Source organism: Pristiophorus japonicus, chromosome 16, assembly GCF_044704955.1.
Source record: "Pristiophorus japonicus isolate sPriJap1 chromosome 16, sPriJap1.hap1, whole genome shotgun sequence".
In the NCBI taxonomy this organism is placed as follows: domain Eukaryota; kingdom Metazoa; phylum Chordata; class Chondrichthyes; family Pristiophoridae; genus Pristiophorus; species Pristiophorus japonicus.
In genome coordinates this window covers 128,205,259-128,217,677 of record NC_091992.1, presented here as the reverse complement: position 1 = coordinate 128,217,677, position 12,419 = coordinate 128,205,259, and the positions used below count along the sequence as shown (strand labels likewise).

At 41.5% G+C, this 12,419-nt stretch overlaps 1 protein-coding gene across 7 annotated transcripts in view; it reads right to left on the bottom strand.

Moving 5' to 3' along the window:
- LOC139226821 (platelet endothelial cell adhesion molecule-like) overlaps window positions 1-12,419 on the bottom strand; it is a 151,171-nt gene that overhangs the window by 116,640 nt on the left and 22,112 nt on the right. For 6 of the 7 annotated variants that reach the window (XM_070857862.1, XM_070857859.1, XM_070857861.1 and 3 more), the window contains 3 exons: window positions 7,584-7,877; window positions 6,212-6,484; window positions 4,824-5,111 (listed from right to left, as the gene is read on the bottom strand). In XM_070857862.1, coding sequence (XP_070713963.1) covers window positions 4,824-5,111; window positions 6,212-6,484; window positions 7,584-7,877 — 855 coding nt within the window. Of the gene's footprint in view, window positions 1-4,823; window positions 5,112-6,211; window positions 6,485-7,583; window positions 7,878-10,309; window positions 10,323-12,419 lie in introns of those variants that run through there. The other variant, XM_070857865.1, reaches the window with a different exon arrangement.

The following is a 12,419-nucleotide window of genomic DNA, read 5'->3' as shown; positions in this document are numbered from 1 at the left end:
GAGCCTTGGTTTAACATCGCATCTGAAAGATGGCACCTCCAGCAGTGCAGCACACCCTCAGTATTGCACTGAATTGAGGCCAATTCACTAAATATATTCAAAAAGGAGTTAGATGTAGTCCTTACTACTAGGGGGATCAAGGAGTATGGCGAGAAAGCAGGAATCGGGTACTGAAGTTGCATGTTCAGCCATGAACTCATTGAATGGTGGTGCAGGCTCAAAGGGCCGAATGGCCTACTCCTGCACCTATTTTCTATGTTTCTATGTTTCTATGATGCATCAGCCTAGATGATGTGCTTATGTCTTTGGAGTGGGGCTAGTGCCCACAGCCTTCTGACTGAGGGGCAAAAGTGTTAGCACTATGCCAAGGTTGACAATTTCTTGTAATACTTGGTGACTGAAGACACCAATAAATCTGCTATTTTAGTATATTGATGGGGTTATTGGCATTTTTTTCAGTTTATAGCGATCATACTAAAAATGTCTAACAATTATAATATTGAGTCACATGGTCACTACAGAAAGTGAATAGATGGTTGACTTAGAACCTGCTGGATATCCTCGACACATTAAGCATATAATGTGACTGGAGACAGGCTAATTTATGGTTATTATAACAGTAATAAAATAACAAAAACTCAGACAAAGAAGACAAATGTACAAAGCAACATATAAACAAGAGAGCTTATTATTATGTATATCAAAATAGAATGTCAGCCTAAATCCTCAGTTAAAATATTAGCAGTTCTATGATTTGAAGCTACATTCAGATAGCGCTATGATTAAATGCATAACAGGGGTTACTTATGCAATGCAACTTTGTGAGATTGCAGCAACACAGAAAATCATATGTAAAATATTAGTATATTAGAACACCAATTACTTGTAGTTGCTTTTTGTGATGGTGTATTATGGGAGAAATTGTATAAATTAAAAGGCACAATAGAATCTTGGGATGAACCTTCTCTAATGTTTTTGTTTCTAATCTAAAATGATTTATTCTCTTTTTCTCCTGGTATTGTATGTTGAGCAGGGCTTCTTAGTTAGCAGGGAATCCAATCATGGCTGGAAATACCATCTCGTTAAAAAAATTAATTGAGGAAACATTTCTAGGTTGTAGCAGCTCAGTTTAACTCATCTCACCTTTTGTATTTTTCTGTCAATGGATTCTACATGTTGGCAACACAGACTTATTACAGAAATTACTCCCAGCACATATTAGGAATGTATTAAAGCAAACTCTTCAGTGATGGTTCAACTATTGAATGGTTGATTAAAATTTTTTTTTATTCTTTCTGGGGACAAAGTGACTACAGTGAATGTAGTCTGTGATCTCTGAAAAAATTTGCAGTCTGGCTGATGATATGAAAGACTGGCAAAATCAATTTATATTTATTTGCTGCTGTCTCGTACTATTTAATAGAGTAATTGAAAAAGCCTGTGTACTGTGACGAGTGGCTTACCGCCTGATACCGCTCCTCCATCTACACAGCTCAAAGTGTGATGCAATATCCACCAAGTGCCTGGATTGTTGCACTCTCAACAAACCCAAGAAGTTTGATACTATCCCCTGTCATTTAACTACTTATACACTCATTCCATTATTGGCACACTACAGCTGCCAATCTACAGGATACAGTGCAGCAACTTGCCAAGCTTACTTCCCAGCTATGCGACCTCAAACACTAAGAAGAGCAAGAGTAATAATGTCATGAGAACACCATTGCCTGCAAATTCCCCTCCAGGGCACACACCAGCCTAGCTTAGAGATATACCACCATTCCTTTATCATTGCTGGTCACGATTGTGGAATACCTTATCTAACACCATCATGAGAGCACCATCACTACTGCAGTGATTCAAGGAGAAAACCCACCACGACCTTCTTAGGACAACTAGTGATGGGCCATAAATGTGGCCTTGCCAGCATCACCCACATCCCAAGAACTAATTTTTTTTTTTTAAGTAAGCAGCAGCAAAGAGAAACAGCAATTTTACAGTAATGAAGGGAATATAACTACCCTTAAATATAGAAATTAATAAGCAGATGTGTCTCTGTGCTTAAACGTAAAATGAAACTGGATTCGAGACATGGTTCTTTGACAATTTTATCTGAGGTTTACTGCCATAGTTCTCACAAGCTTCCTATCAATCTCTCTCTCTGATGTCTACAGAAGGACTGCTCAACTGGGTGAATACTCTCAGAGATATATCTCTGGTCCTGTTTGAAGTTCAACCAGGGCAAAGAAAATCAAAATATGTATCTCATAATTGTGTCAGGTTTTCAAACATCCATAGGATTTCAAAAGGCAATATAGGCTGCACTTCCCAAAAACTGTATCAAGATGACAACATTGTAATTCACACAATTCAATACATTAATAATTATGTATATGGTCAAATAGAAATAAATGCAAATGCACCTATTCAAATATTCCAAAAGCTGCTAGAACAATCCATGTGTCACCAAGTGAAGAAAAAGCCCTCTGAACTCAAAGAACACTTTATAAAACAAATTTTCAAGATTGCAATTAAAATATTAACACCTGAAACAAGAACAGGAAATGTTGCAAACACTCAGCAAGTCAGGCAGTGCCTGTAAAGAAAGGAACGTTTAATGTTTCAGGCATAGCCTAGGCGGAGTGCAGAAAGATATATCTGAGGAGGATCGCCAGTAACAGAACTTGTTACATTTTCGTTCCATTCATTTCAGTGGCTTCTGCAAAGGCTGTCTGACCCAACCTCGACAAAAACCTACCCCTCCAAATGAAATTACTTCGAGCTATCTCAGTCTAATTTTCAGTAAATGTGAGTCCACAGCAAACCTTTGCATATAGTTTGACATCAATTGGCTCTGGTTTGGCACGGTCACTAAGAGGATGGATTCTTTAGAAAAAGAAATACCACACCATTGCAATCGAACTGCTGAACTCTGGATTAAGAAGTTGAGATGGGGAAGAGGGAGCTTTACCGGGCACTACGTCTGATGCTAATGTGAAAGCAAAGGTGGAAAGTAATTAGATTCTCTGGGAATGCTATAACTCATTTGAAGAGTACAAATTAATTTAAAGGAAAAATTCTTCTTATACAGTTCACTCTTATCTGGCAGTGCATCACTCATTGTTCTATCAGGAACACGAGAGTTGTGGATAACAAACGCCCTGCCCTGGCATCCATTAAGGCAACAAATGTTTATTTGAAGACATTGTGGGGAAGGGAGCTAAAGGTAGTAGGGAAGGAGCAGTATGTCCAATACCATTCAAAATAATAGTATGGTGAGAGGTACTCTTTTGAATATTGATAAGACTTCTATTAATATTTATATAGGTTAGAGAGTTAATGAGCAAACATAGTGCGTGGCGTTAGAATTATAAGAGTTTGGAAGCTGTGCAGTTTGGAATTATTAACTGAATATTAGTAACTTATGTACATACACACTGTATTAATGGATAAATCAATACAATACCAAAACCCCTTGCAAATGTGAATTCCTTTGAATATTGAATTATCTTTGAAAACCAAAATGGATATTCCAACGTCAGATTGTAAAAATTTGCACAAGCGATGCAGTAAATGTCCCAACAATTACTGTTACTTCATTGTGAATTCATACAGCTTCAATTTTCTCCATGGCTGCTGATCGTAGATATTATTAATATCAGAATTACAGCTATTAATTAATACTTTGCCCTCGATATGGGGATGCTTGAATATAAATATTAAGCCCGGAATTTCCTGGAAAGTGTTAGCGTAACTACGGCGCAAGAGTGTTTTTCTTAAGAAATTCGCGTGTAACTGATTTATATCGGTTTTACGCTGAAACATAGTCATTCCTGCAGATACGTCTGCTGAAATTCTCTGTTCAATTATATAATTCCATAGATGCCAGTATAATTTGTGTGTACGTGAAATCCAGGAAATTCCAGTCCATAAATATTTAACAAGTAGACATTTCTCACCTGCCACTGCTTTGCACTGACTAGCCAACTTCCACCTTTATAAAAAAGGTTAAACAATGCCTCGATTTCAAAATTCCCATCCTTGTTTACAAGTCACTCCATGGCCTTGCCCCTCCTATCTCTGTAATCTTTTTCAGCCTCACTATCCCACAAGATATCTGCGCTCCTCAAAATCTGCCCTCTTGAACATCCCTCATTATAACTGCTCAACCATTTCCGTGCCTTCAGCTGTTTGAGCCCTCAGCTCTGGAACTCCCTCCCTAAACCTCTCCGCCTCTCTACCTCCTTTCAGATGCTCCTTAAAATCTGCTTCTTTAAACGAGCTTTTGGTCATCTGCCTTAATTTCTTCTTTTGTGGCTCGGTGTCAAATTTATCTGTTTTGTTTTGTAACACTGCTGTGAAAGCGCCTTGGGATGTTTTACTACGTTAAAGGCGCTATATAAGTAAAAGTTATTATTATTTATAATAAAATTGCCTTTTAAAGGGAGCCTTTTTCAAACATTACGCCATATAGCTCCAATCATCCCACTGAAAGCAAGACTCTAGGCCAAATAATACTGTATTGTGGTGAATGTTGCTCCTTTACTGCACTTTGAGGTTTTCCTCATTCCCCAAAGTACTTGCGAACAGGGAGAAAATGATGTGGGTATCAGTATTACTCACTACTGCCCATGAGTAATCTGCCCCCCAGTTATTGTCGACATTAATACTGCTCTTCCACTATCAGCTCACCAATATTTCTATACAACAATTGGAGAAGATTTAGCTAAAAATTAAATTAGTAGCAGTTGCTGCACAATGGATTCCAGATACACTTCCATTCTGAAGAATTTACTGGAAGAAAACAGATACATTGACCTTACCTTTTACAGTTACAGTAATAAACTGACTCTTTTCTTTTCGTGTTTTTTGATTTGCAGTATTTGATGCCTCACAGAAATACTTTCCATTATGTTCTGAGTTAATGTGATGGACTGCTTCAGTAGCATTTAACATTACTTGATGTAAAGGTGCTCCTGATGCTTCTTTGTAAAACTTGTAAGTTATTGGATAAGATCCTTTCAACACAGCACACGAAAGAGCTAAAACATGACCTTTCACCAGATTACCATCAGTGGGTGTTGACTTTAGAGTTGGTTTGGATACTGGTACTGTTTTAAAAGAAAAACAAATGAGAACATCAGACACAAGTGTCTCACTGCCAAGTATTATAAGGGCCAGTTTTGTGGCCTAAAGTAACATGGCTAGTGCAAAGTTAGCCAATACCAGTGTCAGTCTATTTGCATAATTATTCACAGCAGCATGTGCAACTTTGGCCTTGTGCAAGGAGCTAGCCTAATGGGGGTACCTGTACCACAAAATCAAACACTAGCTGAAATTTAAAAGGATGCAGCCACTTAATAAGTATCCAAATATGAGGCTAGAATTCCTCATTTTTTGAGGAATGTTTGAGCACCTGAAAGGCCTGTAGCTGTGCTCGTGGTTGCTGGCATTGGTGTCTACAGATCGTACTGATGGTAGGGATTTGAAAAGAACAAATTAAGTTAGCTGTAAAATCTTTGGGGTGCCTGCAGACCTTCCAGCCTGTGAGGATCTTGTCGCAAGTCCCAACAACTTCTTTCTTCAGGCACCCAAGAGTTGGACAAACAATAAACTTAGATGGGAATGCCACTCCCACTTTGATTGAATGGTTATACCAGGCCTGCCTATCACAGCATATCAAACGATGGCGCAAAATCTTGCCATAGCACATTGGGGACGGATGTAACAGGTCTCCAGCCCTTCTTCCTCTTCATTGCGCTGTGGACTGAGTATTTCGTAGTTGCCGGGAAGAGGACAATCTCCCCAATGCCCTTCTGCAAATAATTATTCCATTTTCTGTTCCCATAATAAATGTTATTTAGAGGTGGTCAGTAACAGTATTGCCACAAAACATGCAATACTGAAAGGTTCAAAAACTCTGGCTGGTGATTAGCAAAATAGAAAGTGATGTTTAGGAAGATTCTGGGCAAGCAGCAAAAGCGAGAAAACAAAGAGAGTGAATTTCCTTGGGTCTACTCCTGCTCTGCCGCTGAAACTTCGGTAGGAACCCCAGAGAGCAGGAGAAGCCTCAAGGAAATGTACCTCCAGTGTCTACAAATCCAGGTTCTAGTATCCAGTTTGATTCCTGACACCAACATTGCTCAATTTATAATCATCAAGAGCATTTTGGACCTTGTATTTCCCAAATCACAGTAAATATCAGTCTTACCTGCCACAGTCACCTGTCTATTTGTACTTTTCAATGCATCATTCCACTTTGCATTGCACTTGTAGTCTCCTGTATCATTTGAAGTTGCTGTTTGAGAAAATTCTGCTGCAAAATCTTCAATTGTTTTTATTGGAGTCGTACCCTTCACAATTGTTAATTGAGGTACATCATGAATCAAAGATGTATGTTCAACAGTGCACTTAATGGCCAACTGATCTCCTTCAAATATTCCATTTGAGGGTTCAATTGTAAATGTCGGATCTGAAAATGGATCTGAAATAAGTTAGATACAGTGGGTAAACATTGGGTAACGGTGGTTGATATTACAAAATTATCTTATTTATTCTTCCCTGATTTTTAATTTCTTGCTTTCATGTTAGTTAATTCTGTACCATTTCTTGGTCAAGAGCACAGTTGGAATTCCTTTCTCTCATTCTTTGCCAACTGAAAACTATTGACTTTCCTTTCCTGTAGAAATGGGGAAGCTCCTAGGCCCCAAAAGTCAATCCGTTGCCTTCAGCACTGTCCCTGCCAGTTTGTAGGAGGGCACCTATTTTTTATGGGACCTGATCTCAATTCTATTTTGCAAATAAAAATCTGTCCAATCTTCAAGAGTCCAGGCTGTTACCCTGACCGGCTACCCCGACACATGGGGACTACTTCCGCCTCTCTGGAGGCCAATACATCTCATCTAATTTGGTGTATCAATCTCTAGTTCAGAGCCAGGTCCTGATTGAGCTGGGAAAGTGGGAAGTCCAGGTATAGAGTGCCCCCACCTCTAGGGCTGCCCCTGACATTATTTGCCTTGTAAGGGGCAGATGGAGGTTTCACCCCTTACAAGGCTGCCTGGAAAATCCCAGAAATGTCAGAGCGCTAGCATGACTGAATCCCTGATAACTGTACTGGGTCCAGCAGAAGACATGTCAGGAATCTGGCGGAAAGCTCCCTAGTCTCTGCTCAACACCTCTGTCTAACCATCAGGCCGAAATTGGACTATGCACATGCATAATCCGACATGACCTTTGCATCCTATTGCTCTGTCACACGGCATGGTGGAATTTTCAAGGATAAGCACCATTCTTTGAGGGTTCCAGCAGTCTCCTGTAAGAGTTACTGCTGGAGACATGAAAGAAATCCAGTAGAATTTTAGGGCCATAGTGTTTAAATGCATTACAGTATATGGTTATGCTGAGTTTGTACTGTTTGTTTGGGGATTCCACTGACACCCCACTGGAGTTATAGTGGGACACTGGGAGAACCACTGTGGAATTTTGGGGTCTACATAGTTATCTTGTAGTACATAGAATGACAAGAATAGAGGTGATAATATCTTTATCTCAGCAGGTATTTCATTATGCGGGAGTTAACTTACCTTGTACAGTGATATGTACTATTTCACTGTAGTTTGAGATAGTTTCCTTGTCGTTCCCTTGTACTGTACAGCTATAGTCTTCCTCAGTATTTGCTGCCACTTTCAGTAGGTACTTTGCAACATTTTCATTGGTGTCTTTTATATCACTGAGTCGGAAAGGTTGTCCCTTTTTATATTTATAGAATATGAATGTAAAAGGAGGAATTTCTCCAGATATTTTACAGCCCAGCTCAGCTGAATTTCCCACAGTCAGCATCATTGGATTTATGACGAGTACAGGCCTCTGTAATTTTCCTAATGTATAAAAAGAGGAAATTAAGAAATGTTATGCTATTTAACATCGGTTTTATTCCTAAACAAATAGAAAAGAAAAAAACATCCAGCTGATCGGGCTCACTGTTTTACTCTGTTCAGACAAACTGGTGCAGCACATATTCTTTGTGATAGAAACAAAGGCGGCGAAATTACACTTTTTTAGAGGCCCGTTAGCACCTCCGGGGGTGGGGGGCGCTAATGGGGCGAAAGAGACGTCTCCCGGGGTGGGGTGGGGGGGGCGGCAGTGTTTGCTAGTGGGAAATTTACCGGGAGTTTGTGGAAGCATTGCCATGGCAGCGCCGCACCCCACGGGTAATGCCCCAGGCAGCCACACAACTGGCGACTATGTCATTGCCAAGCACGGTGACCCCGCACCACGCTGATCCCTTACCGCCCCGTGTGGGACATTGCCCCATGGGCCATGAGTGGATGTCAATGCTAAGCTGGCTGAGATCCGTTCTTAAAAGGGAGGGCGCCAGCAACACCCCGCCGCCATCTTTACTGGTTTGTTGTCTCTCGGGTCGGCTCCAGTATGGCGGCCCTATCGTGGTCCAGTCGCCACTGTGCAGCCCGGCACTCCGTTTTGGGTGCCAGGTTGCAGGCCCGGTCCCACGCTCCCCTGGTGGCCTCGTGGATGTCAACAGAGGCCTTGCAGAGTGCGCAGCGGCTCTCCCCTTTAAGCGAAGGGGAGGGGCATTGAAGCACGTCAGCACTATGCAGAGCATCTGTGTAGCGCTTCATTCCCCGCCGCAGTAGAACCCCGCGAACCACTCCTAAAGCAAGTGGTGCGCGCGAGATTACGCTCAACTCACTTTGAGGGGCGGTAAGCCCAATTCAGCCCCAGCTGGTCACCGCCCCCAATTGGGGCGCAGTGCAATTTCGCCCCCGAAGAATGCGAGCTATTCAATTCTACAGATGGACCGGGTTCCCAGAGATGCAAAGACCCCAGAAAAAAACACATATGATAATGAAAGAGCCATATTGTCAGATGGGGCTCAATGAGTAGCACACTCGCCTCGGAGAAAAAAGGTTGTGGGTTCAAATGCCACTAATAAGAACATAAGAAATAGGAACAGGAGTAGGCCATTTGGCCCCTCGAGCCTGCTACGCCTTTCAATGAGATCATGGCTGATCTTCTACCTCAACTCCACTTGCCTCCACTATCCCCATATCCCTTGATTCGCTTAATATCCAAAAATCTATTGATCTCTGTCTTAAATATGCTAAACGACTGAGCTTCCACAGCCCTCTGGGGCAGACAATTCTAAAGATTCACAAACCTCTGTGAAGAAATTTCTCCTCATCTCAGTCCTTAATGGCCAACCTGTTATTCTGAGACCGAGACCCCTGGTTCTAGACTCTCCAGCCAGGGGAAACATCCTTCCTGCATCTACCCTGTCGAGCCGTGTAAGAATTTTGTATGTTTCAATGAGATCACCTCTCATTCTTCTAAACCCTGCAGAATATAGGCCTAGTCTACTCAATCTCTCCTCATAGGACAATTCACCCATCCCAGGAATCTGTCTGGTGACCCTTCATTGCATTCTCTCTATGGCAAGAATACCCTTCCTTTGGTAAGGAGACCAAAACTGTACACAGTACTCTAGGTGTGGTCTCACCAGGGCCCTATATAATTGTAGTAAGACATATTTACTCTTATAATCATATCCTCTTGTATTAAAGGCCAACATACCATTTGCTCTCTTAATTGCTTGCAGTATCTGCATGTTAACTTTCAGTAATTCGTGTGCAAGGACACCCAGGTCCCTCTGAACACCAACATTTCCCAATCTCTCACCATTTAAAAAATACTCTGCTTTTCTATTTTTCCTACCAAAGTGGATAACTTCACATTTCTCCACATTATATTCCATTTGTCATGTTCTTGCCCATTCACTTAGCCTGTCTCTATCCCCTTGAAGCCTCTTTGCATCCTCCCCACAACTTACATTCCCACCTAGCTTTGTATCATCAGCAAACTTGGATATATTACATTTGGTTCCCTCATCCAAATCATTGATAAATATTGTAAATAACTGAGGCCCAAGCACCGATCCTTGCAGTACCCCACTCGTTACAGCCTGCCAACCTGAAAATGACCCCTTTATTCCTACTCTCTGTTTTCTGTCTGTTAACCAATCCTCAATCCACGCCAGTATATTACCCTCAATCCCATGTGTCCTAATTTTGTTTAATAACCTCGTGTGGCACTTTATTAAATGCCTTCTGAAAATCGAAATACACCACATCCACTGGTTCCCCCTTATCTATTCTGCTAGTTACAACCTCAAAAAACATGTCAAACATGATTTCCCTTTTATAAATCCGTGTTGACTCTGCCCAATCACATTGGCCCTGAAATTCCATTTTGGCCTTCTCGCGAGCATTTTAGAGAAAAAATACGCACCTACCTTAAGCTGCTGCCCATGTTCGACTTTCCGATGCTGAGGCCTCTCCTGACCGCCAGTCGTAGCGCATGCACGTCGACGCATACGCAGGCGTACAGCTGGAGTCACATGGCTCTGGGCAGCCAATCAGGTAAAGTATCATGGTAATAGGAGTTCCGCAAGGTCCTAAACTCCTATTACTATGATTGTGATAGAGTCCGAAACACCAAAACACAGCCCCAAACACCCAAAACACTAATAAAAAATAGAAAATAATTACACTACATTCATTTAAATTAGTTATGAATGTCTTAAAAAAAAATTTCCCGATTTTTAAAAAAAGTTTTTTTTAAATAAACTTACCGTTGTGGGGAGGGTTTCTAAATGATATAAAAATAAAGTTATTAAAACATATTTTATGTTTTTGTGTTTTTTAAAACACTTGCACCTGTAAAAGTAGGCTATGCGCCTGCTTTTTCAGGCGCAAGATTTTTGAGGACATTTGTAAGAGTAAATATCAGAAATTTCCACTTACAAATGTCCTTGCTACCGAGATATGGCCATCTGTCAAGCCAGAAACTTGAGAGATCGTAAATGTCAGTTTCCAGCGCATGTGCATTGCGCGCTGGAAACCAGCATTTCTGATGCCTTCTCGGGTCTGTAGGAACTCCATATGGACCCAGGGAGGCCGGAATTGTTGGCCCATTATTTTCTAAGTGCCCTGTTACCACGCCGTTATTAATAGATTCTAGCATTTTCCCTACCACTGATTTCAGACTAACTGGTCTGTAGTTCTCTTCAGCCATTGGAAACAATTTCTCTTTATTTACTCTATCAAAACTATTCATTATTTTGAACACCTCTATCAAATCTCCCCTTAACCTTCTCTGCTCTAAGGAGAACTACCCAGCTTCTCCACTCTCCCCACATGACTGAAGTCCCTCATCCCTGGTACCATTTTAGTAAATTTCTTCTGCACCCTCTCCAAGGCCTTGACATCCTTTCTAAAGTGCGGTGCCCAGAATTGAACACAATACTCCAGCTGAGGCCTAACCAGTGGTTTATAAAAGTTGAGCATAAGTTCCTTGCTTTTGTACTCTATTCCTTTATAATAGTAAAGCCAAGGATCCTATATGCTTTTTTAGCAGCTTTCTCAACTTATCCTGCCGCCTTCAAGGATTTGTATACATACTCTCCCAGGTCTCTCTGTTCCTGCACCCCCTTTAAAATTGTACCATTTAGTTTACATTGCCTCTCCTCATTCCTCCAACCAAAATGTATCACTTCACACTTCTCTGCATTAAATTTCATCTGCCATGTGTCTGTCCATTTTACCAGTCTGTTTATGTCCTCCTGAAGTCTGTTACTATCCATCTCAATGTTTACTACATTTCTGAATTTTGTGTCATAGAAACATAGAAAATAGGTGCAGGAGTAGGCCATTCAGCCCTTCGAACCTGCACCGCCATTCAATAAGATCATGGCTGATCATTCCTTCAGTACTCCTTTCCTGCTTTCTCTCCATATCCCTTGATCCCCTTAACCGTAAGGGCCATATCTAACTACCTCTTGAATATATCCAATGAACTGGCATCAACAACTCTCTGCGGCAGGGAATTCCACAGGTCAACAACTCTCTGAGTGAAGAAGTTTCTCCTCATCTCAGTCCTAAATGGCCTACCCCTTATCCTAAGACTATGTCCCCTGGTTCTGGACTTCCCCAACATCGAGAACATTCTTCCCGCATCTAACCTGTCCAGTCCCGTCAGAATCTTATATGTTTCTATGAGATCCCCTCTCATCCTTCTAAACGCCAGTGAATAAAGGCCCAGTTGATCCAGTCTCTCCTCATATGACAGCCCAGCCATCCCTGGAATCAGTCTGGTGAACCTTCGCTGCACTCCCTCAATAGCAAGAACATCCTTCCTCAGACTAGGAGACCAAAACTGAACACAATATTCCAGGTGAGGCCTCACTCAGGCCCTGTACAACTGCAGTAAGACCTCCCTGCTCCTATATTCAAATCACCTAGCTATGAAGGCCAACATACCATTTGCCTTCTTTACCGCCTGCTGTCCTACGTGCCCACTTTCAGTGACTGATGAACCATGACACCCAGGTCTCGTTGCACCTC